This window comes from Struthio camelus, chromosome 13 (assembly GCF_040807025.1).
Source record: "Struthio camelus isolate bStrCam1 chromosome 13, bStrCam1.hap1, whole genome shotgun sequence".
Classification (NCBI taxonomy): domain Eukaryota; kingdom Metazoa; phylum Chordata; class Aves; order Struthioniformes; family Struthionidae; genus Struthio; species Struthio camelus.
In genome coordinates, this window is record NC_090954.1 from 6,932,428 (window position 1) to 6,959,674 (window position 27,247).

At 41.8% G+C, this 27,247-nt stretch overlaps 1 protein-coding gene across 2 annotated transcripts; it reads left to right on the plus strand.

Moving 5' to 3' along the window:
- The first annotated feature begins 1,776 nt into the window (after positions 1-1,776).
- On the plus strand, positions 1,777-26,188 carry MAML1 (mastermind like transcriptional coactivator 1). 2 transcript variants are annotated; one of them, XM_068959589.1, is made up of 5 exons: positions 1,777-2,271; positions 11,884-13,299; positions 15,724-15,993; positions 19,818-19,932; positions 21,994-26,188. In XM_068959589.1, exons 1-5 carry the CDS (start codon positions 1,903-1,905, stop codon positions 22,983-22,985), a joined length of 3,162 nt encoding a protein of 1,053 aa, XP_068815690.1. In that variant the 5' UTR covers positions 1,777-1,902; the 3' UTR covers positions 22,986-26,188. The 2 variants fall into 2 exon arrangements, with proteins under 2 accessions (XP_068815690.1, XP_068815689.1); XM_068959588.1 differs by having other exon boundaries at positions 1,778-2,271; positions 11,881-13,299.
- Positions 26,189-27,247: the final 1,059 nt, after the last annotated feature.

Consider the following 27,247-nt stretch of genomic DNA (forward strand, 5'->3'; position numbering starts at 1 on the left):
CCTTTTTTTTTTTTTAATTCCTTGGAGCAAAAGTAGCTATCTCTTTATTCAGAATAAAGAATGCCTGTAAAGCATGGCAGCGTTTTCCAAGTACTGCAGCTCTGCTTGGTTGCTACCTGTGAGCTAGGTTTGAAACACCTTCAAGTATGCGAAGGTGTATTTGACTGTGTGGGGGGGTGCGCGTGTGTGTGTGAGGGCTGCAGCTGCTGGAGAGCATGAACTCCCAGAAGTTGAACTTGCTGTGTCTGGGGTGAGGGAGGGGTTTTAGGCTGAGATTAATCAAGAAGGAACAAACATCAAGTGTGCTTATGGGCAGTTAGATATCTGGAATACAGGATACTAGAAATGCTGAAGCCTTTTCTTTTTTTTTCTTTTTTTTTTGTCCTGGAACCTGGTGCTCAGTGAAGGGAGTTGGTGCCTACTAACCTGCTCTAGAAATATAACCAAATAGGAGCTGTCCTTGCAGCTCTGATAATGCTGAATTATCACAGCTCGAGAATGTGGGCTGTACAATGTGCTGAGACTGTCTGTGTCGGGTTGGGATCCTCGCAGGAGCCAAGTGCTCGTGGAGGGGTCTGGGGTTGTGGTTGTCCCTCGCTTTCTGTTCTCCTTCTGCCAAAGCAGCGCTCCCCTTACCTGGTGGTGGCACAGGCAGGGCTGTTGCCAGGAGTCTCCGCATCCTCAAGCCTTTCCTCGTTAATCTGTAGTTGCCAATATTGCCTCAAGGTTTCAAAAAAAAAAAAAAAAAAGCAATGAAAAAACCTTGGTGTTCGTAAACAAGGACTGTGACTTCTTCTGTGCAAAAGACCTGTCCATTTCAAAAAGGTCACTGTAGATGCAGTATGCATATATTAAAACCTGAATAAATTATAATGTAAAATTAATCAATAAAGAAACTGAAATCGCTTTGGCTGCCTCGTCTAATTAGCTTGAAGGGGCTTAAGTCTTGATCGCGTTTGTTGGTTTTTTTTGACGGGAACAAGTTGTGATTGGGACCCAGCTGTCCACAAGCCCTGAAGAAAAGGGGGGGAGGGAAAGAGAGAGAGGTTACAGCTGCCTGCTCGGGGCAGGGGCGCGGGGAGGGCGTCGCTGCCCCGCTCTGTCCGGGCGAGGGGGCGCCCGGCCGGGGGGGGGGGAGCGCCCGTCACTCACTCCTCAGGCCCCGCCCACGGCGCGCGCCATTGGCCTCTCTCCAAGCCCCGCCCCCGCCGCTTCCCGGCCCCTGCCTTTTAAACGCGCCGTCGGCCGCGTCCTGCCGGCCGCCTTGCCCGCCCACGCCTCCGCGCTCCCCCCCGCCCTCCCATTGGCTGGCGGCGATGTCCCTCAGCGCTCGTGACGCGCGACGCGAGCGTGACGTCGCCCGCCACCCAGGAAGCTCCGCCTATTTATTCTCAACTCGGCTCTTGAGGGGAAAAACAATTTCAAGATGGCGGCGGCGCGGATAACAATGGGGAGTCGGGGGTTCGGGCCGGCCCGCGCCTGAGAGCAGCGGCCGCCGGGCCCCGCCGCGCCCGGGGCAGCGGAGCGGGCCGCGGCCGGGCCGGAGGGCGAGCGGGCAACGGCCGCTGCGCAGCGCAGCGCCGGCGGAGGGGGAGCGGCGCCGCCGCACCGGCCTCGGGGGAGAAGGAGGAAGTGGGGCGGGGGGGACGCCGCGGGGAGCGGGCCGGCGTCGGGGCCGGGGCCGGGGCGGGGGCGCGGTGGGCGGGCGGGCGGGCGGGCGAGCCCAGGTAAGGCCGGCGGCGAAGGGGGCGGGCGGCGAGGCCGGGCAAGGCCCGAGGGGGGGAGCCCCGCGCCCGCCCTGCGCGGCGCCCCCGCCATGGCGGGGGGCGGCGTGAGGAGCCGGTGAGCGGCGGCAGCGGCGGCCTCCCCCCACACCACCCCCCCCCCCTTGCGCTCCGGTCCATGGTGCTGCCCCCTTGCCCCATGGCGGAGTTCGTGGTGCCGCGGCACAGCGCGGTGATGGAGCGGCTCCGCCGGCGCATCGAGCTCTGCCGGCGGCACCACAGCGCCTGCGAGTCCCGCTACCAGGCCGTATCGCCGGAGCGCCTGGAGCTGGAGCGCCAGCAAACCTTCGCCCTGCACCAGCGCTGCCTGCAGGCCAAGGCCAAGCGGGCCGGCAAGCACCGGCAGCCTCCCCCGCCGCCGCTGCCGCCGCCCGCGCCCCCTCCGCCGCCCGCCGCCGCCGGCAGCGCCGAGAGGAGCGGGGCCAACGGGCTGGACGCCGAGGCGGCGGGCGGCGAGCAGCACGGCCGCAGCAGCACGCTCATCGCGGTAAGCCGGGGCCGGGGGAGGCGGCGGGCGGGCGGGCCGGGGCCGGGGCCGGCCGGGCCGAGCGGCCGTGCCTGCGCGGGTGCCGCTTAGCAGCCGGCACGGGCTGCTTTATTTTCCCTCCTGTCATCTCTGCGCGCTGGAAGAGTGCGCAGAAAACGGTCTGATGAGGAGGAAGCGGGGGGGGGGGGGAAAGAACTTGCATGCCTCTTTTTGCCACTGTTAGGGCCGTTCCGAGCGGCTTTCTGTGCAGCCTGCTGAGTTGTGGTTCTGGCTATTTCACCGAAATTGTCTCTGGAGGAACTGTCAGGGGAACACTAGTACTGCGAGGCCTATGGGATTTTTGTTTGTTTTGTTTGTGCCTTAGTTTAGGCTGTGGGAGTTTAGCGGGATCGCTGCATGAGGACACTTTTTTTTTTTTTTTTTTACTGATACATATATTTTGGATAATGTCTCCACTAATTCTGCTGCATACTGGAAAGAATTTTAGTGGAATGGTATTGGAAGGGCAGCTGCTTATTTGCCGCTCCGTAGTGGGTGTGAACACTACGGGAATCCCACTCCACCCATTAAAAAACTGGCTTAACCCAAAGTCTTCATGTTTCTCTGGCTTCTCTAGCATTTCTAGTTGTCAGGATATATTCATACAGCTGTGTTTGTATATTAAGATAGCTATTGCCTATTGCTTAACTTACTCTGTGCCCTTTAAAGGTACTAGGCTATACTAATGTGTCGGTAATGTAGGTTAGTAGGATAACCTCACAGAGGTTGCCCGCTTTCTTTCACGAAAGCAGGTATTTCTGCATGGTGACCTGCCTGAAAATGATACAATGCTGCTGTTTTGAACGCCTTGAAAACGTGGTGCTGGCATTAATATGATACGTTTTCAAGTTAACATATACGTTAAATCATGTTTTTAAGATGGCCTATGTGTTTTGAGTTTTTGAGCATGATCAAATTGGAACAGAAGAAGGGAGGCTGTGATTCTCTACTGTCTTGGATCTCACTTGGCTGCAGACTTTAAAATAGTATCACAGTAGCACTTACTGTGTGCTTGTACTGTACATGATGTGGGGCACGCTGATGTCAGCTTTAACGTAACTAGCGCTAGACAAGCATGTGCGTGGTTTGTAATATATGCAATGTGAAATGAAAGTGTTTGGCCGAATTGCTTCTGTTGGTAACATACCTATGAGAATCTAGGACATGCAGGCTTTTCTGAAGACTGGAATCCTTGTGATATCGTTATAGCGCTCATACAATAGAGAAAGAAAAGTCTCGGAGGAAGAGCGTACAGTGATTCTGTAATGCTTTCTGGGTACCTGTTGTTTGGTAGGCCGATCTTGAGTGTAAATTGTGTCAGAACTCAGATGACTCAAACTCATGTTTTGTTACCCGAAGACTTGATGGAATTTCTGTTTGCTTCCTTTCTGGGCTCTGAGTTTTTTTTTGTGTATGGGGCTCTAACCATTAATAATGTGTATTTTTGTTATACACACACAGAGTTCTTTAAGCAACAGGATTTGACACGTTAAACTGCCACCATGCTGCTTCAAATTGATTGATTCTCTAAAAGAAAGATATCTCTGATTCATTGGTGGCATTTCTTCCAAATTGCTTTGGATGTGGATTTGATCTCATTAGCATCCATTATAATGAGGACTCTCAGCAGCAGTGTGGTTTTGAAATACAGTGCACATCTGGGGAAGCCCTTCTTGTGCAGGAAGCTGCTGCCAGTGGCCAATTTACACAACAGAAGAGGATTTTAGTGTATGAATGACTCTTCCTCGTGCTGGCCTGCTGTTTCCTTCCTAGGATACATGACTGTAAGCTTAATTGCAGTTGCTGATTCATCATCTCGTTACTAGGGTATAAAGTTGGTAATTCAAGTTTGGAAAAAAAAAAATAGCACAACGACAACAAACCTCTGCTGCTAATTTCATTCCTTTAGGATAAAGGGTTCCTCTCTAACCCAGAAGTTGATGTTTTACCACTAGCAATCATGTAACTGTTGTCAAGACTAAGCATGTGCTGCTGTGTGTAGGGGAAGGACGTGGATATGGTTTACAGTGTTCAGTAAACTTCTGGATTACCACCAAAATTATCTTGTTTTTAAAATATCCTGGGCACATTCCTTTCAAAAGAATGCTACTGGGACAATTAAACTTGCATTGTATCAATAGTCCTATTATAACAGCACTATTGCTGCTGTTATGATCAGGAGTTTTCCATAAAGCTCCATGTGAATCTTCTCTTAGAAACTAGTGCTCTGTATTGGACGCTAACGAAGCACTTATTTTGGTCTTTCAGAGAGAAAGCAGTTTGTGTAAATAAAGATATGTGAGCTGCCAAATGATCTAGCATCTGATGGCTTGCAGCGGAAGGACCTGAAGCTACACTTGCAGCAAGTGTCATACAGTGCCCAGTGTATGCACTCCCTGTTGCTCTACTTGGCAGCTTCAGACTAGCTGGGGGAACAGGATGAGCACCACCGCTTCCTTTATAGCATGTTATATGATTTTTCACATGGCCCGAATCAAATTTTTCTTCCAGTGGTCTTTTCTGTCTTTTAGATCCTGCAACTGGATGGATTAGAGTTACGAACAGAAGGGGCAGCTTCATCCCATTTTTTTTCTTGCTCAGTAATGCTAGAATTTGAGCGTGCAGAAACTAAGAAAATACAGTTTGGATACAGAAGTACCTCTGGATGGTCTGTGCGCCATGTAACCTGCCCTTCATTTGAGGGGGGGAAAAAATGAAAAAATCTTCAGCTTCCTCTTTAAAAAACAAAACAAAACCAAAGAACTTGAGACCATTATTTAATGGAAAAGCTGAAATGTGCTTCACGTTCCTGTTTAAGAGGACACTATTACGACTATGTTCAAAGCAGATGATGTTTAGTATTATGTTTTATCCCTTGTGCTAATCTTACGTTTTGGAGAAACAGAGAAGTTGGAAAGAGAAAGGGCTTGTCATCTAACACATTTTCTGCTCTTTGCCAGTTTCTCTTTTGAGAATGTTCATTTTAACTATTTGTTAGTTTAAATTCTGTACACCGGAAAGGTGGGCTTTCTTCTGTTTCGCTGGATAGATTATAATGTAGTCTAATACTGAGCTGAGCAGAAAGTATTTTCTTGACACATGAATGAGCAGGGTGTTAAGATCTGTATTTTCATCTTCGCTGCTTGTTTTGTGATGTGGTCTCTTGGTAGGAGACCTGCTCGGTGTTTCTTACTATTTTTTTTTCCACCTGTGAACAGTTGTTGTGTAGATGGTTTGCTTTGTCTAGGACTGCCACAAAACCACAAACTATTTCTGGAGCGGGCAGAGATGATCTAGTCAGTGGCCTGTCTTGGGAATGCTTTGTGTTAAATCTGAACAGCATTAGTAACCAAGGATTTACTTGGGAGTGATAGAAGTCTTTATAGTGAAAATAGGTAAGTGCTAAGTTAACCTTAGCTGAGCAAAGGCACCAAATAAAAGGTTTAAAAATAAAATTAAATGAAGTATGAAAAAGGTGGAGAAATGTGTTTCTTGGTTTTTAAAAAAAAAAAAAAAAACAAGTAATAAATTGAAGGAAATCTTGCCTGGATTGTATTGACAAGCGCTAAAAACAGTCTACTAACAAAGCTCAGACTGGTACCCTAACAGTTCAAGAAGATCTGATTTTTGTGCAGGCTGTGGTACATGGGTGTTAAATTGTGAAATTGTTTTACCACAAAAATAGCAAATTATTTCCACGTTATTTATACATAACTATACTACAGTTGTAGTCTTGCCACCATTGTTTGTTTTTGCTGACAAGTCTGATAGTTTGTTGCCCAACAACTCAGGCAGGTTTTTCTTTGTCTCCTTTTAATTCTGTGTGAGGTATTGTTTCAAACATGCAACATTTCCCTTACTAGATTAGTTAGATATGCAGTGATGCTTCCTAAATTGTAAAGATCTGGGAGTGACTGCTTTGCTGCTGCTGCTTAAGTTCAAGTGAGGTGGAGGATCCGGCGTTGCAGCTGAAGGCACAGCAGTTTTTTTGATTCAGCAGAACAATTCCTGTAGCAGAAGCTGCCCCTTGTGACTAATGCAGACTGGGATATTTATAGACGTGCATATCCACAGCCCTTCTTCACTCCAGCAGGCAGTCACTCAAATACAAAAGTCTTCTGGAATTAAAGTAAAAGTCAAAATTAGTCCAGCAGTTTGGTTCTGACAACATGCTGGAATGCAGTAACACAGTTGGTAGTAAAACGCTTTCCTTGCAAGGACAGTGTAACTTTGGAAGCTGTATATAGGTGCTCAGTAAATGCAGAGGTCTTAGTGTGTCATCTAGTCAAAATGTCCTGATTCCTATCCAATATGCATATATTATGATTTCTGATATTTGCGTTGTTGTTCCAGCTCAAGAGGTTGTCATTTTTGTTCTTGTCCTTGGCCAGGCAGGAGAGGAGAATCTAGCTGTGTCTGTACAGGACCTATCATTACAAGCTCTGGTCTGTGTGAGCTTATCTGTTCTTCCAGAACATTAGCACTTCCACTGAAGAAAAACCCACGTATTCTATTTTAGTTTCCCCTTCCAGGTGAAAATGCTGGTATCTAGGCTGGAAGGCATAACTGGAACTAGGTTTTTATTACTGTGTTTGGAGATTAGTACGGCGTTTCTCTTGCTGATATTTCGCAATGAATCCTTGTCGACATAACTTAATTTTAAGCCTGAACTGGTAAACTTATTGCAAATAAAAGGCAAAACAAAAAAGGTCTATTGAATCCTGTAAGAATATTTTAACTTCTTTAGCAGCTATTTTAAAAATTAGAGCCTGAAAGACGCAGTATAAAAGACAAGGTTTTTAAGTTTTGTTTCTACAATTTTTACTAGGGATTTTTCTGCAAAAATTGAACTTATGTGCAGTTTCTAGAATACATTTGTTTTCTGCCTTCAATTACAGGTCTCATAGTATACCAAATTATTGGATTTTTAGAAATGGAGTTTCAGTCACCTGTCTTTGGTTGTTTAAAACGCTACAGTTTGCAAGATTTCATGCTTTCAAGAAGATAACATGAAATAGCATTTCATGTTTGTTAAGTTCTAACACATTGAAATGTTGTTGGTTTCAGATGATTATCTAAAAGTAATTTAAAGTATTGTGTATTTGACACTTGTATTTTTTGACTTCTGGAGTGATCTTTTCCTCTTTTGAAAAAGTGGAACAACTTTGTGCCACTGTAAGTAGTAAGTGAACTTTTTTGATTGAAGTGACCCTTTCCCCTTTCCCCCAGTGCAGTAAGAGCACTACCCTGGATTCTGAGTGTTGAACTCTGCCAGTGAATTTGCTAATAGAAAAGCTGGAGATCAAGTTTTAAATCTTTCCCTATTTCTTGTTCTTTTGCTTCCATGTTAGTTTGTGGCCGGTTTTTATGAAACCTGACAAAGTTTATGTGCAGTAAGACTGCAATGTGGATGCATGTTATTGTGGTAAAACTGATGGGTTTAAGGCAGAGTTTGACTACAGCTTAGCAGAACAATTCATGTAGCCTATCCCATGCTGTCTGTTCTTAGGAGCCTGGTGGAAGCCCCGTCATGTGACGGAACATGCGTCCACCCCTGCGTCTTGGTCCTATGTCCCAGTTATATATAGCATGCGTGTGCATTGAATTATGTGATCGGACGCTGCTTGTGTTGGACAGCCCTTGTGTAGTGATGGAAGACACCGTTTTGTTATCTGTTCGTGTGTTGGTCACAAAGAATCCACAGTTATGGCCTAACTTGCATTTGTACTTCTGCCAAAATGAATATATCTGTTAATCACGTTGTGGAGTGTCTGTTTTTGGACATGTGATCAAAATGTAGCTCTAATGATGTGGTACGGAGGAGATGCTGCCTATGGTTCTTGAAGGCCTCTTCATGAGACTGCGTGTCCTGTCTTGGCCCAAAGGATTGAGGCCTGTTTGCCTCTCTCTTTTTTGCATGGCTGCTATATTGATCGAAATACTCGGGATGAATGCTTTTTGTATATCAATTTTGGGCAAGGTTAAATAAATTTGCTGCAGAGAATTTGGAGGTTCATCTTTTGTTGGGAAACTGAGTAGGCTTAGAGAACAGGGGAATGCGTTTCTGTATCCCGTCTTGTGACAATGGAAAAAATTGGCTCATGTGTTATAAATAACATTGATTGATCCTACTAAGAAAACCACGAGCAGCGTGTCAGAGGGCCCCATGCTTAAAATGATGGTAGACAGCAAGCTTAAAGCTAAAAGGATTTTCCTAGTCTAGTAGTAAATTGATTTATTTTTTCAGAGCTTCTGTTCTTTTTTGAGGTTTGTCAGATGAGAACAGGTTTTTCTTGCCTTGAGAACTCTGTTGGGGCTGTGTGATATGTTCAGAGTTTGTTGTCTGACTTGTATCTCTCAACCTCCACGTTATTTTTTCACCCCATACTGGCTTGAGGGTAGAGCCAGACCCACAGCGCAAGTTCTGTGTTTAACAAGCTTATTTTTCTATTTAGAAATCGGGAGCTGAAATGTTATGGAAGAAATGCAACCTCACAAGAGAAGGCTGCATTATTTGCAGTGCAGTTGTATGAATGTATTGGTTGTGAGAATTTTGGGTTCCATCACTCAAAATTAAAAATGAGTAAAATGAATAAACAGAAGGTATCATGATGTATTTCTGTTGGCAGAGGAGAAGGAACTGCACCTGCAAATTTTTGTAGCACTATCTCGGGGAGGGGAGGAAGGAGAACGGACAGCTCTGTTAGAGAGTAGCTTGTAGGCATATGTGGGTTAGTTTTAAGCTGGTTAGCTGGCTATATTGCAGGCAGTGTAACTATAATGGCATAAACCTCAGTAGAGAGGTATTGCTACCATATTCAGGTACGCTTTTGGCTTTTGTTTTTTAGTGTGAAAAATGAACTAGCATGTGAGTGCTGTTGATAAAGAGCTTCTAAAATTCAGAAGTCAAGTGTACTGTTAAGAATTGGGCTCAGTCTTTCCTCATACGATAAGCAGACTGTCATCTTGTGTATGTGTATATTGGCCCTCTTGCATGGGTAAGATACCTTCCAAATGATCTTAGATTTGGCAGAGGTGAAGCAAGGTTGGAAGCAGTCACCACCAAATTTTTACCTCACTAGTGAAGTTATGAAAGTTTCTTTTCTCTAATTTTCTTCCCTTTATTTTTCATTTTATTTTTTGACAAATATAGTTTGAGGTGAAAGAATGACTTTGTCTAGAACAACTGATGCCAATCAGTTAAGAATCCAATACGTGAGCATTACGATGACCACTGATGCCCGTACAGATTTGAAAGCTTCTGCAGTTTGAGAGACAATGTGAGAGCGTGCGATGGATATTAGGGGCCTGCGTCTTTATCTAGGCTACAGTAAGTGCAGCTTATGAGTGTGAATGGGCTAGTCTTAGACTAGCTAGCTGTATATATTGCAAGTGGTGTAGGTGCAACAGCAGACCTTTGCATAGATTAATTTCTGGAATACTTATTCAGCAGCGTAGGTTGATTTTGTAGCCCATGATGAACTGTGTGCAGTTACAGCTGTAATTCTAGCACAATCCTAGTTGACTGGAGTTGTCTACATGGATGATAATTATAGCAGTGCCTTCAATGGGGGCATGTTCTGTTTTCCTGTAGGAATTCACTTCGACCGTGAGTAGAGTGTGTTGCACGTACAAAGTAAACTTATTACTCGTATGTCAGTTATCAGGGAGTGTTTTCTCCCTAGTGATTTAAAGTTAAGGAGGATCCATTTCCAATCTTTGAGGGATTGACTCATCGTATGACCTTGGGCAAGTTACTCATCCACCTTGAGCTTCAGTTTTCCCAGTTGGAATATTAAGTAAACAATAGGAAACTTGCTGAAAGCCAAATGTTGTGATTGAGTTAAAGCTTCCTCGCTCTTTGTTCTTGTTTGTTTTATCTTTTTATGAAAAAGTTAGTTTCCTGTATTCTTTCAAGTCAGTATTTGAAAAATTTGCTTTAGATCTGCTACTCCAAGCTGTAGACCTAATATTCAGATTAAAAAAATAAAGTTCTAGCCTCCTCTTCAAACGTACACCTCCTCTTACTAAGTCTTCTGCTGATCTCGCTGCTGTGCTGCCATTTCCACGAAGAGTCTAGAAGATCACGGTCTCCTGGCAGCTGCAATCTGTCCCTCAGATAAAAATATAAGATTTTGCCATTACCTATGCAAGCATTAAATGGCGTTTCTTTCCTCAGATCGGCTAACAGTAGGCTGTTTAAACAGAAATTATCTGTGAAACAGCCTTCTATCCCTAAGTCAGCGTGTTGTTGCCCAGACAAGTGCTATAAAATTCTTCTAATAGTTTATGCTGGCTCTACGTACTACCTTTTGCTTGAGTGCTGAGATTTTGAGGTTTCCCTTGTTTGTTTTCGGATGAGACAGTTTTCCCCAAGGGTTAGTGGACTGCTTATGGAGACTGCAGGTAACATTAGAATAAACATACTTGTCTTGAGGTTGGTTTAGTGAGCTTTCCTTCTACAGTTTGAGAGAACTGTTGTGCAGCAAACCACAAGGATGGCACAGGCACTCCAGACAGGTGGCTCTTTGTGGGAATTCGCCTCCTGTGTCCCCCTGAGGATTGAAAAGGCATCTCTTACAGGTCAGAGGAGCTAGTGGGAGCTCTTCCTCTTTAAACACGCACCGCTCCATTTGAGCAGCATCTCTGCCCCCCAGGTTTATCTGCATTGGTGTAGCAATCCCAGGGGAAGCAAAGCACAACGTTTTTTACAGCATGCACCGAGGGAAGGAACAGTTTATAGTCGTCTTTGATATGTGCATGAATTGTGTTTTCAGATATTTTTGAGGTCACTGGAAAGAAGTTTACACTTGAAACAATGTAGCTAGAAATGTGAAGTTGGAATAAAGGTCCCAAACTGTCCTTGTGAAAGAGAGATCCTGTTGCTGTTCCCTCTAGTTGCTTCTAGGTGGCACTACAAGAAAAAGAATAGGTGTGCTCACTAGAAATGAGACAAGCTGACTGGTGCTCCAGTCACCTTTGTGCGTAGCCTAGCAGCTGGTAAATGTCATGGAGGAGAAAAAAGGGGAATAAACTTACTCTGCTGTGATAGGATTGATTGGATTCTGAGTCACTCTTTAGATAAGTGTGAAATGGACAATGGGCACTTACTGACAAGCTGGTTTTGCTTAGTGCCAAAAACATGATGGTTTGAAATTTACGCACATCTCCAAAAACTGTAATCACAGTAAAAGGACTCTCTTTCTCTAAGTATTTAAACTTGTGACTGCTTTATAAAGCAATCCTACAGCACAATTGGACTTGAATATATTAAACAAATAGAGTTTTTTTCTTCTGTATTTCTGTATTTTGAAGACAAAAAGGCATATTATATTCTGGTTCGTAGCAATCTCTCAGCTTTTTATCATTTTCAAAGTTTTTGTCAGCTTTTGTTTTTGTTTGAATGAGTTGGTTATGTTTGATCTAGTATGTACTTGAAGATTTATCCTAGCAGATTATGAGGATGTCATCTTGTATGTTTACTTGTAAAACAAATCCTATGGCAACAAAGGTATGTATGTATGAAATATAACTTTTATGTAACTCAAAAACTTCTTTTTTTGTTTTTAGCAGCTCCATGAGACTGTGAAAAGAAAGCTTGATAGCGCTGCTTCCCCTCAGAACGGAGACCAGCAGAATGGCTATGGTGATGTATTTTCTGTTTCCAAGAAACTACGTCGTGAGGATGGTCTTGGTGGAGTAAGCAGTTCTTCCAATGGAATGCCCCCTATGTCTCCACTGCATCATCTTGATAAGAAATCTTCTGGTGGAGATACCTTACAACTTAATGGAAAACATTCAATGGGGCTAGATGGCATTAGCAAAAAGTGTCTTCCAGATTCCAACCTGCAAATGAATGGAGGCGGTGATGCTGATGACTCGTTTCCTTTGAGTTTGAATAAAGAACTCAAGCAGGAGCCTGTAGATGATCTTCCTTGTATGATTGCTGGAGCAGGGGGTTCTATTTCTCAGAACAACTTGATGCCTGATCTTAATCTTAACGAGCAAGAATGGAAGGAGCTTATTGATGAGCTTAATAGATCAGTGCCTGATGAAGACATGAAGGATCTCTTTAATGAAGACTTTGAAGAGAAAAAGGATGCAGATTCTTCAAATTCAGCTGCACAGACTCCGTTGCCACAAGATATTAACATAAAGACTGAGTTTTCCCCAGCAGCCTTTGAACAGGAACAGATGGGATCTCCACAGGTTAGATCCACTTCTTCAGGTCCAGCATTTATCGGTGCTGCTTCTGTACCTGTAAGTGCTGCTTCTCCGGCAGTTGGTAGTTCTCAGGCTATGTTTCAGCCTTCCAGTCAGTCAATGACTGAAAATCCGAACCAGCCCATGATGCAGGCATCAAACCACTCTCAGAACGTCCAGAGGCCTCTCCCTAATGTGTTGTTACCTGGGAAGGGCACAGGAGGTGCCAAAGAAATGTCCTCTGCTCATCAACTTCAGCAGATTGCTGCCAAGCAGAAGAGAGACCAGATGCTGCAGAACCAGCAACAAGCTTCACAGGTCCACCAAGCTAATCAGATGTCTAGCTGGCAACAGTCTGGGCCTTCTCACAGTCCACTGGCTGTCCCATACACCATGGAAAATCCCACCAGTCCTTCAGTTTACCAGCCAGACTTCAACAATCAGAAGCTCATGATGTCTAATATGGGAAATAAAAGTTCACCAAGAGCCGGAGGCAATTATCATGTGAGTATACTGGGTCATCAGCAAAACAGCTTGAACCAGAACCCTGTGAATAGTCAAGGCTCTATGCTAGACTACGGAAACACCAAGCCTCTTTCGCATTATAAAGTGGAATGTGAACAGGGAGTTACAGTACCTGCTCAGAACAAGGCTTCCATGTTGGCTTACATACAACAACGCCAGCAGCCACCGCTGCCTCACGTAAGCGAAGACCAAAATGGGATGATCCTGCTGAAGCCGAAGTCCGGAAACATTGCCTACCGACCTTTACTGCCACACAGTCAGGTGAATATGATTTTTGCTGTTAGTAGCAGATTTAAGGTTTTGCAAGAGGATGTTGGATAGGTAAGATCGGAGCACAGATTACTTAGTAGTATTTCAAAACGGTTGCCGCATGTTTTCATATTCTAACTTTCTGCTTTAAAATAAGCTGCGAAAAGAATCGAGAACTGTGTATTTCTGCTGAGGACAGTTTTTAATATCCACTTCTAAGTCATCCTGGTAACTTGTGATTTCCAGCTTAATATACTTTGTGGGCAACAAATTTTGTCACACTTCTAAGAAGTTGCTGCTTGCAAAGGTAGATGCTTTGTAAACTTTGCCTAAAATAACTTATTTAAAACTGTGATGTTAAACAACGTTCTCAAGCCTTGCTTTCTTTACCTGCTTTTCAGTCCCTGATTTCTATCAGAGTTGACTTACTATAAACAGACGTTTCAAGTTGCCTGTTTTTTTTTTTTTTTTTTTTTTTAAATGGATGAGAGCTGCATTGCTTTTTTGGAGCGGTGTTCCTTGGGCCTTTTCAAATCTAAGAATGTGCGTTAGTTAAATCGATGGGAATTGGAGAAGCATGGGAAGGGATCTGTCTTCAAGAATGAAGTTAATAATAGTAATGTTTGTGTGCCTGTAGTAATATGCTTCGGATTTTCCTGTAAAGAGGTGTGGATTGTGCTTGTTTGCCTTATGCTATATAAAAGAATTCATGATAATAAATACCAACATACACCTGGTATTCCAGGTATCCTGCAGGTGAAATCTATGTAGTGGATGGAAGGGAAGAGACTTGAAAATTTGTAATTTGTCTGTAATGCACATACTGGATGACCCTTTAAGGGGGGAAAAAAAAGGTCTTTGTTATGAGGACTAAAACTCTCCTAGCAAAAGGAGAGTGGTGCAGCTCCTAATCTAGTTATGCTTCCTCAGTAAGGCAAAGCAAAAACAAAAAACAGAACTATCTGGTGAAGATCTGAACTATCTGTGGTAAAGATCACATTGATGTAAAAATAAAAATGAGACCACTGTGTGCTTTGTAAGGCACAGGTAAGTTAAATCTCCTTAAAATCTATCAGAAATAACAATCTCAATATTTTGGTGGAAGACGAAGGGGAAGGGTCAAGATGACTGTGTGTCACATCTCTCCTTCACCGAGAAACTTAAAGGTGACCTTACATTACGTACAGGTTGCCACACTCGCACTGAAGTAACAAAAGTATTAATTAACACTTCTGGAGAATTTGTCCAAAGCTTGCATGTAGAACAAGTTAGCACAGCATTACCTGTATTTAGCTCATGATTTCTGATGCGACTGCAAGGAGTAAAAACCAACAGTCTTAGCAATGTTAGCTGAATTCTAAACTTGAAAGTGATATTTGTTAGCATAATTGGAGCTGAGGCTGAACTGCGATTAGAAACGGCGAGTTGCCACTCAAATTTCAAAGGGATGTACTGGTACAAAGACGACTGTATCAAGTTGTAATTGCTTCATGTTAATTTTACTTAGTGGTAATTGATGTTTTTCCCCCATTTCTCTTCTAAAAAAGCAGACGCTTATGAAGGAAAATATTAAAACTAGGTTAATGCTGTAGTATTATGCTGTAGTGTTCTCTCTTGTGGAAGGTAGTAGCGATTGCGTTGTCGGAAAAGATGCATTAGACTCTTCATTTTGGTCAGTGATAAGCCTTCCTCCCCTTCACCTGCACGTGTAAAAAAAAAAATATTATGTTACTACCAAAAGCAGCTTCAAGAGGAGAAGCATAAGCGCTTGCTGAATTAAATGTTATTGGAAAAGGTAGGATTTAAATGTCTGGCATAACGATAATCTAAAACAGTGCTTGAAATCCTGCTACCGAAGTTAACTGCAGTTGGTGGATTTGAAGAGCTATTTGTAACTTGCAGCATTCCTCTTGCTGATTAGAAGCCTACAAAGTTGTACTCGTCTGTTTGAGCTGGAATTTGGGAAGTATGGTGAGTGAGATTGAGGTTAACCCCTCTTTTCCTGAATGTTGTGGAGCTTCTGACATTAACTTCAAGCTTTCACTTTTATGTATGACCCTTGATAAAGGGGGCTTTGGCTGGTTTTGATGAGCTGAATTGAAAACTGTATGACGCTTTGCCTCAGAAGCTTCATAAATGGAGAAGTTACTGCGTAAAGATGACAATATAGGGAACTGTTCTAACTTTTATTAAATAGTTTTGTAAATGCACAGAAAAACAATAATTGATCATTTTTGTTTTCTTGAGGATATGATTCCTGTCCCTGTGCATACTTTATAAAGTCAGTCTGCTTTATCCTGTCAAAAGATAGAGTAGTACACATTGTGGTTTTCACTATGAAAGTGACTTTGCTCATCTACATAACTGTGTGAGATTTGTAAAGTCTAGAGAGCTAACCTTCTTCTGTAACTCGTGTCATTTTTTTGTATTCTGCAGGATCAAAACCCTTCTGCTAATGTTCCTCGTGTTCCTGTTTCTGTCCCGGGCCCTGGCATTGGTGCCCAGCCTCCCACAGTGTCCATGGCAGGTAACCACAGCAACACCCCGTATCTCAGCAATCAGCAGCAAGCAGCAGTGATGAAGCAACACCAAATGCTGATGGACCAGCAGAAGCAAAGGGAGCAGCAACAAAAGCACTTGCTCATGGAGCAACAGAAGCAGCAGTTCTTAATGGGGCAGAGACAGCAACATCTTCTAGCTGAGCAGGTAAGAGGAGCCAGTCTTTTGTCTTTGCACTGATTTACTTTGGTGGACTGAAGTTGCACTTGAAATCTTGCAGGACAGTTATCACCTTGCAAAAGAAGGGATGTAAGCTACAAGGCATTTTGGTATCATAAAAGTAATTGCTGTTTTGCATGTCTATGTAAAAGTATCCCAAATACATTTAACTGCTATGGCTTAGTTTTTCTGCGATTACAAGGCTCGGTTGTGAATGAAGAGTGTAAGACAGGTGGAATTTAGCAGTGCGGGAACGCAAGACAATAACTACAGGGAGAGAAGGTATCTTAACAGTGATGGTGTGATTCTTTGTGGAGGAAGACAGGCAAATGAAATGAGAGCAAAATAAAAGACAAGATTGGGATACTGTTGATATGTTTCCAGAGCCCTAAAAGTAGGAGCAAAGAGTATAGATGGACTCTATCTATAAGCTGAATATGCTTTCTGCCTTTCTTCTGTGTGAGTGCCACAGCAGTTATATTTCAAATTTTGAAGTGTCTTTTGTTTGTTTTTTGGGGGGGGAAATTTATTAACCAACTAATTAACTCTGGTACCCTTCAGACTGTGCAGAAAGGTGCTTTCATGTCTCTCGGAAACAGCCTCCTTGTGTGAACCTATCTAAGCAAGTCTTTCAGCTAGAAATCAGCCCAGAGGGCCTTAATTCTCATTATCTGTGCTTTTCTGCGTCCTTGAAAAAGCCCATACAGGCCTGTTCAGCTAGTATATGTACAAAGAAATTACGAGCATCTAGTATGGAGGAAATGGGAAATTAATTTCCAAAGAAATGTGAGACGCAGCGAGAACCTGCTGTTCACATCTTCTGGGGAAAAAAAAAAAGCAGTGATCTGTACTGCTGAAAAGTGTTGCCTTTGAGGATAATGAAGAAAAGAGCCAGTGATTTGAAGAGAAGCCAGTGAACTGTGTATATGTCTAAGAATTAAAAAAAAAAAAAAAAAAAAAAGTACATTGAAATGCTCTGGAGTCCTTCAAATAAGAACTGTTGGACATATGTCATTTCCGTAGTTTAAAGCACTGTTAGAAGCTGAGAAACTTAAACATATTCAGCTTTTAAAGCTGGGAGTTGTCCTGGTAGGTAGGATTTTCACTGTGATAATAGTGTGGAAAATAGAGCTGGAGAGAGAAGGTCAGGTAACGATTATTGAAAAAAGTTAGCTTTTATTGAGGCAACTGACTATCAGAAGCTTTATTTAAGAGAGGAGGAAATGACACTCTCTCCTGCAGGCTGAAAATATATGTGAAATCTTGAATGAGGAGAGCCTGCAGTATTGTGAGACTATAGTTATGACAAGTCATGGCTAATCTCTTTTTTTGACCACGTGTGATACTTTGGTTAGAACTAAGACTAGATTAAGCACTGTTGCTCCTTTGGAGCCAGAAAAGCCCCTTCAGTTCTTGACCCAGTGTAGGTAAAACAGGAGACTGCAGTTGCCAGTGCTTTATCGTTAGCCATACGTTTACTTTCATTAAAAATGCGTGCTACAGACGGAGCTAAAGCAATATTGTGGTGGAAAAAATATTGCACGGTGTGGTGTGAATACACTGTCAAAGTCTGTGAAAGACAAAGAACGCCCAAATCATCACTGAGCTCAGATTTACTGTATGGTTTCTGTATCATATATTAACTCATTTATAAATCCAGCACTTTCTTTTTAGGAAATCGTTCAGTTCTTTGGTGCTTTGTATGTTAATATCAGATGATAAAAATTACTAGTGTTTGTACTCTCCCAAAATGTGGACAAACGGGTGTTCTTTGAAAGATGGTGCGGAGAGAGGAAAGACGGGATGTTGGCATCCTGTTTGTATTTGTGTGGTACTAATGAATTGGTGATGTGCAATGTCTAGTTGAGCTGTGACTCAGTAACAAGTTTCTTAGCTATGTAAAGGACTTAGTTTGATACTGTTATCAAACTTCTTCATATCAGAGCTCTTAACAGAAGGGTGGTGTATTAATGAGGTGATAAGTGACATCTCGAACATAGTGTTGAAATTTTTTTTTCTTCCTATTTCCTGCCTCTTAGCCAGAAATACAGTATGTGTTCCTACTATAGCAAATATTGGTGGTATTAAAACACAATTTCTGCCCTAGTTACGATGACTACAATTGACTTGTATCTTTGTACAGTGATGCTGGGACTTTGAACCCAAATGAAGGAGCAGCTTTGCTTTGGTGCTCTTTGCTGGTCAGACTTGGAGACTGCATTTGTGACGTTTCTCGGTCTCGAGCTGCCCAGTCACCCTAGATCGTGTTGGCGTTCTAATTTGATATTTAGTTCTTCAGATGCGTATGATAGCAGAAGTAGTTTTACAAAAAGGCTTCCGAAACAATCGGTCTCTATTTTGCAAGAGAACTGTAGTTTCCAGTGACTTCGGTGCCATTCCCTGCTACTCTAAAGTTTTCTTCACGTTTGCTGTTCTGCATCCTTTTTTGCTGAGCCAGACGTGTCAAGCTCATGGTTTTTCGTAGAACTGTGGCATCTCTCCCTGGCTTCTGCGGTCAGCCTCTTTCAGGTTTGGCTGGTCCCGCGGGTGGCAGGTCCTTTCTTTCAAGGAGCCTGCGCTCTTCGTTCCTCTGCGTGTGTCAACAGCTTCTTAGCTGTAGACGTTTCAAAAGAACGGTAGGGACGTGTGTCTGCCTATTTGCTACGTTGTGCTAGCCTCTTCTTTAAAGGCTTATTACTTGCTCCTTTGCCACCATACCCTTGGAAGGGAGTTTGTCCCCCTCTATGCCCTGTGCAGCCTTTTAGATAAGTAGGCAATTGAGCATTGCATCACTTCTTAGTTCTCCCAGAACAGTCTGATTTAACCTCATCTCTGGAATAAAAGTTGGAAACTCTACCCCTTATATGTGTCATATTGTAAAAGCAGCCTTTTGGCTGTTTAACAGTGCAGTAAGAGATCTTGGTGAAGTAGTGCGTGTACGTACACATGCATTCTCTTCTCTCTTCCTTTCCCCAAAGGCTTAAAATTTCCTTTTAGCCCCAAAACCTTCTTTATAGAAGGTTTACTTGTTTTGTTTTTCTGATAGATACAGCCTAACTTAGGTATAGGTTGGAGACCTCTTTGAAGAGGCAAAATTATTTATTTGGAATCATTGTTAGACTTAGTTTCAAGTGAATTAGTGAATCGTTAACAAAATGTTTTTAAACAGTGATTACAAATCTGATACAGCTTCTGTTAAAACTTTTAATTGTGAAGTTAGCCATAATCGTCTAGGAAAACCTGTAGTGTATAATAATTTGGGTTTGTATTTTGTTTTTTTGAAAACAAAGGCTAGAAAATATTTACATCTGCATTTTTTTTTTACTTTTGTTTATAACAGCATTTATATTTTTGACTTGTAATTTTTTTTAGGTATCTCATTAAAATTGGTATGGGGGCATGGAGCAAAAAGTATGTTTGAATTTTTTATACGTGCTTGCTTTTGTTCTCTCGCTTTTGTACCAGTTAGCGTCTTTAGAGGATTTCTGAAAATATCTGTTGAATATATTACTGATGGAAAGAGTAACATCCCTGATTTCAGTGTTTTGAAGGACTTGGACATGCATTGCAATAGCTTCTGTAATGCACGCTGTTGTCATCTTGTCTCCGAGTTCCTAGTTTTGTCCTTTATCAGGCTAAATTGACTGTTTGAACCTTGAGAACCGACTACCTTCTGAATTGACTTTTAGTGCCGCTGGAGCCCCTGTAATTACCAGCTCCGCATAAAAGATAGCTTGATCCTTACCTAAGAGAGTCACCCTTGGAAAACGCTTGACTTGTTTTCCAATTCTCATATATTGGACCTCTCCTAGGAGAAACAGCGGCATCAGCAAGAGCAACAGCTGCAGCGGCACCTGACTCGACCACCTCCTCAGTATCAGGATCAGCCACAGAATCCTTACCAGCAACAGGTTGGACAGTTCACAGGTAAGGGGGGGGGGGAAGCTATATACATGCGTATGTATAAGGAATAAAAGCAATGTGTCTTCAAAGTTCCTGAACTAGATAGCTTTTAATTAATTTAAATACATCATCTTCCTGTGTTGCTATGCCTTAATGTTTTGAGCTATACCATGATTCAGTTAAAAACTATCAACCTCCTTTGTCCCAAGTACCTTGCTTAGGTGAACTTACACCTCCGAATCTTTAATATTGCTTTGGAAATGGACAAAATTCTTAAGTACCTTAATTTTTCTAAAGGTCGTCTTATATTCCCCCCCCCCCCTTCCTTTTACAGGCTGTAAATTCTCCTTAACTTTCCTGCATTTGTGTGATGTTAGGATTCATGTTTTTCTGAAACCTAACATCTCTTCTGCTTGTATTTACCACAGGCCCTCATTAACAAAAAACACATGATTGACTTCCTTCACCTACCAGGATGAATTTCAAACTCTATTTTTACCCCTGCTATATTTAGAGGGGAATACAAGTTCTAATTCCCTTCGTTACATATGGGTATCCTGTGTGGGTTTTTTGTAGAAGAAATTTGCAGCGTCTTCAATGTGCTAACACTGATAAATAAAAAGTGTTACCATTAAGCTGAAATAGAATCATGAATGCGGAAGAACTAGAGAGCAGTTTAAAAAAAAAAAAAAAAAACAAAGAACAAAAAACACTAATCTCCTTACCTGACAAATCCTTACCTAACGGTGCCCAGAAGCTGCTGCTTACTCTTTTTCTGAATAAACCAAAAGCACAGAAAATGTGCTCATTGCCTTGCTCTTATATTCCCCAAAAAATTAACTCTGAAGGGCAAGGATGCAAGTAGATGCATAACCTCATTCTTAGTGTTCATGACTATGCAGCGCCTAGTAGAGCTATGACTGGGTTTTGTTACTTAACTGAGAAAACTTGATTACCAATACAAAAGGATCATGTTTTAGCAATGATAAGTCGCATCCATCAGACATTGCACTAAAATATTTTTTTCTGTCAGCTTTTCTACAGAAGTACAGCAGTAGAGCTGTTAGAATACATGTTGCCATAAAGAATGTCAACATTATTTAAAAAGTTTTTCCTGGTCATAATGACTATAACTTTTCTTTGCATCTCAAATCCTGGTATGTGTGCTTCCTCTTCACTGTACCATTCCAGTAAGACTCCTTTTTCTTTTCTGTAACACTGTTGCTTTTATGGTGTGCTTTAACTAGTATAAATCAGTGAAGAGCTAACATTCTTCACTTCTCTTAAAATACCAAAATTCTGCAGATGGAAAGAGAAAGTACTAGTGCAGGTAAGTTTCCCTTAATTGACACTAAGGTATGTGTGGTTGTGGATAGGTGCATTTTAGTTCAGTATTTTTTTTTTTTGTTTGACAAAGAGTTGACAAGGGCTAAGGTCTTTTGGTGTCTTTTTGGTTTGCTGAGAGGGCTTATTTTTGCAAATCATCCTGTTTGATTATCAGTCTTTGCATATTAACGTAGTGAATGTTTCACCGTGGAAGTCCTAAAGATACATGACAAAAAATTGCTGAAAGTTATACAGAGTAGAAGAACTTTCTAGATTTATGAAAGCGTAGGACTGGAATACCACCATGGTACAATATGAGATACATGCTGTATGCACAGAATAACTGACAACGGATGTGCAGTAAGTGATTTGATTTTTTTTTTTTTTAAGAGCCTGGTATATTGAGCCTGCACTTTGAAGTATATGTGTATGCTTCTGTTCAGAAGGAAATATTGGGGTCCTGTCTTTAAATCCTTTTTTTCAGAATGATGTTGAACTCACGGAAGTGGCATTCATATTTTTTCACAGTGGCAGTCATATCTGTGTTTGAGATCAAGGTGGAGGCGCTAACTTGGGCAGCAATTTACACTTTTTGTTTTCTTTGATTGAATTACTGCTGTCTCTCAGTTCCATAAATTGGTCTATATAAATGCAGCTGTACCTCCTTTCTTCCTCTCTGGAGTATAGGGTCAACAGGCTTAGACTGGCTCTGGTTGAACCAAGATACTTAATGTACAAAACGTTTTTTTTGTATTTCAGGGTCATCTTCAGCCATGCCTGGGGTAAGTAATTTAGGACAGTCCAACTCGAGTAGTCCACGGATGTTTCCTCAGACCCAGAACATGATCCAGATGGGACCTGGGCACAGTTCTGTTCCTCCACTCCAGTCAGGCTCCAGTCAGCAGGATCGGGGTGTGACTCAGTATAACAGTATGCAAAACATGCAGCGAGGGGGATTGTACAACTTGGCATCTGGTATGACACAGATGGTTCCACAGCATGCAGCTCAAAGTGCCAACGGACAGCCACCAATGCAGAGACAAGGCAGCTTGGGTCAGAGTGCTGCTGTTCCTGCTGGGTATGGGCAGAATACCTTAGCAAACTCAAGTATTTCTCAGCAGCACAGTAAAGGTGCACTGAATGCAACTTTATCTAAGCCACAGATGGCAAGAGTACCAGCTGCTATGGGGGCTCAAAATCCATCTTGGCAACACCAAGGTATCCCTAATATTAACAGTCAGACACAAGGAAACAGTGGCTTAGGACCATTTACTGCCAGCTCCTCTTTCCACATGCAACAAAGTCATCTAAAGATGGCCAACCAACAGTTTGCTCAAGGAATGCCTCAGGTAAGCCTAAGCACCAGCAGACCGATGACCTCTATGAATGCTGCTGTCTCTGGGCAGATGTTGTCGTCGTCTTTAGGCGCACAGCAGCGGACAAACCCACCTACGCAGCAGCAGGTACCCTCACAGCAAGTCTTGCCTGGCATGAACCAGACTGTTCCAGATCTGACTGCTTTCAACCAGAATCCCAATCAGCAACTGCCCAATAGAGGTAATCTGCACTGTAGCCAAGGGTACCCTGTGAGGACAACCAGTCAAGAGCTGCCTTTTGCCTACAGCAGCCAGTCGGGCAATAACGGACTTCAGAACTTAACTGGTGACACAGATCTGATAGACTCTTTGCTGAAAAACAGGACTTCAGAGGAGTGGATGAATGATTTGGATGAGTTGTTAGGAACTCATTAAAATGGGGCTGGGGGGGGGGTTACTTTTTTTTTTTTTTAATTATTTCATGGAATACAAACAACACTTGGACCAAAAATCCTGTGGCATTGAGGAGACTTGCAGGCATTAGAGGTAAATGGTTGGGAAAGGGACTGGAGCTGCTTCTCAATGAACGTTGATATATGGTATGGCGCACCCAAGCAGATCTGCAGGAATAGTATGTTTTATCTCGATGTCTCTAGGTCGTCGCACATCTGAGCAGGTCAAACAGAATTGTGTGTGTCCTGGCCAGCCTTTCAGAAATCTCACTTGCAGTGTTCTGAAATTATTATTTTTTTAATTATTTAAAGGTAAAATTCCACAGAAGTAGTTCAGAAAGAAAGCAAATAGTTGCACAAATTGTGGTTAGGGCTTAGTCTCCCGCAGCTGTTACTTGCGATCATTATTGTTCATAGCTTGACATGCTAGTACAGTAATTTCCATCAAACTTCTGACTTTTTTATTTGAGAAGAGGGTATATGCAACTGAGTATGCTTGCAAGATGTTTTGAATTGTTTCTTTTTTCCATCGCTGAAGCATGTGCCTGTACTCTCAATAAGCAAGTGATATTTCACAGTAAATGTTTCTAGATGCTGGTGATAGATGAAAGAAAGTATTAAAACCTGGCTAGTTAGCCTAGGTAGTCTTCTTAATAGATTGTAGTCTTTTAAGCTGCAGTTTGCACTCTGTTTTAGAGGGGCACAGTTCTTGGCTTATACCTTGCTGTGTTTAAAGGGGGAATTTCTTATGGGAGAACTTTTAAACTATAGTAGGTTTAACATGAATTGTAAAGCCATTTACTTTGCACCTGTTTCTTGATAACTTATTTCCAAAGGTAGTTGTATTTAAATGAAGGCTTTGCTTCATGACAGTTCATCTTGTTGTTTCTTTGTTTTAAAAAGTAAACTAAGTTTTGAGATCAGTTCATGCCCAAAAGTTACCAGTGACATCACGAGCACGAGAGTTTGTCACTTCAGGATAAAATGAGAAAAAAAGGATTTGACTGAGAGGTGAAAAGTCCTTATCAGCAATGACAGCACAGGCAGCCTGGGAGTATTTGTTATCAGGATTGCTCCAACATGGAAGTCTTCCCCCTTTAAATACCTTTTTTGTAATACTGGGTTATGAGTTTGATAATCTTTCTTATTGACAGGTGGGTTTACTTCTTTAATATCCCTTAAAGCAGATGCTGGTTCTTCAGCTCAGCCCAAGGAGACCCTCTCCCTCACGTGTTGGGGTCAGTCCCAGAAAGGACAAAAACACAGTGGGAACAGTCAGTGTTCCAAAGTCCTTATTTTCTACCAAAAAATCCCCTATCCACCAACAAACCACCTTGCCTTAACGTTTATTTTAAAACAAAAATAAAGTTGAAAGCTTTTGTTTTAAATGCACAAATACCTCTTCCCTTAAATGCATTTTTTTGAAAACTCCTTTAAATTTTCTAACCAAACTTAGCATTGTGGTTTTTAAAGCAATTTCCTTCAACACAGACTGGTTTCTTCAGGAGTTTTCTGCGCTGCAGAGAAGTGCTGAGAGAGGATTTGTTGTTGCTGGGTGTGGTTTTTTTTTTTTTTTTTTTTTCCAGAATGGGAGAGAGGAAGTGAAGGATAACATGGAATTTGAAGAAGGAAAATATTTTACTGTATCTGCAGCTTCTTTATCAGACAATTTGCACTTTTAAAAACTGCTTTTTAACACTAATATTTTAACTCTTTCCAAATATGCATGGAACATCGTTTGCCCTACACACTTACCTAGTGTGGATTAGTTATGCTCTGTTAAACAGATTTGATATTGTATCATGGTGAACTGTTGGTGAAAAATATGCATTGATCAGTGGATCCCACCATTGAATAGTGGACTTCACTGAAACAGGCTTAATCCCTCGTAGAGCTTTTGGAAAGATAACATAGTTTGTCTTTGGATGGGAAGACGAAGGTGTTAGTGACTTTAGTTGTTGACACTCTTCTGATATTTTCTAGAATAAGTAGTTGATATGCAAATAACTGATGTTAACTTTTCTTATACTGGCAATCTAAGAAAAGAGCTAGTGAGTTTGGTTTACTATTAAGTTAAGCCAAAAACTGGTCCAAGGTAAGTATCTTTAGAAGAATATAGATAAACTAGCAATGGCAGGGGGAGGAGTATTTGCTGTATTTTTATTTTTAGGGTTAACTTTGCACCAGTGTGCCTTCCCTTCCTTTTGGGGGTGCTTGGGACCTCATAATTTCAGGTGGCATCCTGTAGTGTCACTTTTTTCCTCCCCCTTACAAACCCTTCAGAGAAATAACAGGGTAGCAGGACTCAGATTTTCTTTCTTCCCTGTTTAGATTGTGGTGAAATCTGCTACATTCTCCAGTAGATTTTGTGCACAGGCTATATTTCTGAATAAGTCAAAATAAAATCCATCCGGTTTTGGTTTCATAATGGAGGGAAAGAACATCTGCTGTTTGCATTATTACTACCAAAAAGGCAGTCCAGCTAACTATCCAGGAAAATGCAGATGTACTTTCCTCCACTGTTTCTGGAAGTTAAGGTGGATATTGCTCTGCTTGACCAGAGGATTTGTTCAGGAAGGTATCTGGATTTGATGACAGGGCCCTGTCTGTAGTGGCCATGGTACTGTTGAACTAAATTTAAGTGCGATTGTAGGCAAACTGGCTTGTAATGCCCATTGGTCTTTGAATGTGAACAGGATCCTGACAGCATTTAACCTGGTAGGGGAAAAAAAAAAAAAAAAAAAAAACAGCCCTTCTGTGTTTGGTCCCTGTCCACGTAATATGATCAAACCGTTAAAAATACGGTATCACTGTAACAATGTTGAAACAGTTCAATAGAAATAAAAATACGGTTTAGATGTACATAGGTGCGTGGGTAGGGCTGGGCTTTGCCTTTATGCCCTCTCACATGTAGCAGTCTGAATATGCACTTGGGCTTTCCATTTGCTGCAGCTTCAGAGCAATAAAACGTAGCTCCCCTGAACTTTACCTAGCCAGCCGCCCATGGCTTTATTTATAAACTGCGGTTTTGGTTGGGTAGGAAAGGTGAGAGTGTCACTGTGCAACATCCACTGCCTTCCAAAAACCACGATTCAATTGAAAAGGGTGCTCAAAATTTTGTTATACACATTTCCTTTGTGTAAATAAATGTTTACAATTTTATATTAAAGATTTGAATAAGAGTTAGATCTTCTGACTGTATATTTTTTACTTTTTATAGATTTTAAAACTATAATTCTTTATATATGTGTTTGGGGGGGTATTATGGTAAGTTTTATGCTTGTAAATGGAGAACAGTTGAATTTGCTAACCTTTATGAATTTTTGTCATTGAAATGTATAAAGAGTCCATTAATCCCCTTATTCTTTTACTACAATTACTGGTGCACACCAAAAAAATCCTTCACTTCTGTTTTATCATTATAAAATAAATATTTTGCTAGTGTATTAAACTTACATGGTGTGACTTTATACCTTTGTGTAAACTGAGCAGAGTTCTGCGTGGTTGTTCCTAGTGAGATGGCTTCCTTCATCCTAATACAGAGTTCTGGTCAGCCAGTTACTTAAATTCTTCTGCCGTGTCTTACCAATTTTTATGATTTCAAAAAGTCCATTTAAACAGGGCAATACTGGATTAAAAGATAGGCTTTAGAAAGCTTTATTTTGAAAACAAGGCTTAACTTTTAAGCCATAGCCGCTGTTTCTCGACTGCTGTCTCTTTTAATGCAATTAAGGCTGTTAAGCTAGGGAATATGGCTGCAGAGGGTACTGTTATTAAGCATTACTTTTATTTCTAAATTTGGATGTGAAAAAGATATCAACAGTTTCTCAGAGCTCACATGTGCAAAAACACAGATTAAATAGTTCCAAAAATATGCTCAAATTCCCTCAAAAATAACAGGCCTTAAAAGTTCAAATTTATTTCCATGAGACTTGCAAAAAGGCAAAGATAATGTTTGGTTTGAAGTAAACACATTGCACAAAAAAGGAGGAATGAGGCCCTACAAGCATAGGTCCGTGTTTCTGAACAAGAACCAAAATATACGGCAGCAAGATGCATGAAGATTTTGGCTTAAAGTTGACATGTGACGATCACTAAGTCACTACGTAGGGTTGACTGGTTGAAGAAGCTGTGGAAAAATTGTGCCAAAATATCTTTCAGACCTTGTTAGATTGTTGAGCCTCTGTTAAGAGAGAGCTTGTGTATGTTGGTTAGAATAGAAGTTAAGCAGAAGTTTGGCTCCAT

What these genes read in the sequence shown, in the direction of transcription:
- MAML1 (XM_068959588.1), top strand. Translation starts at nt 1,903, where the DNA reads ATGGTGCTGCCCCCTTGCCCCATGGCGGAGTTCGTGGTGCCGCGGCAC. An exon ending in GCAGCAGCACGCTCATCGCG is followed by an intron (nt 2,272 to 11,880) that starts GTAAGCCGGGGC and finishes TTTTGTTTTTAG; the next exon opens with CAGCTCCATGAGACTGTGAA. An exon ending in CTTTACTGCCACACAGTCAG is followed by an intron (nt 13,300 to 15,723) that starts GTGAATATGATT and finishes TGTATTCTGCAG; the next exon opens with GATCAAAACCCTTCTGCTAA.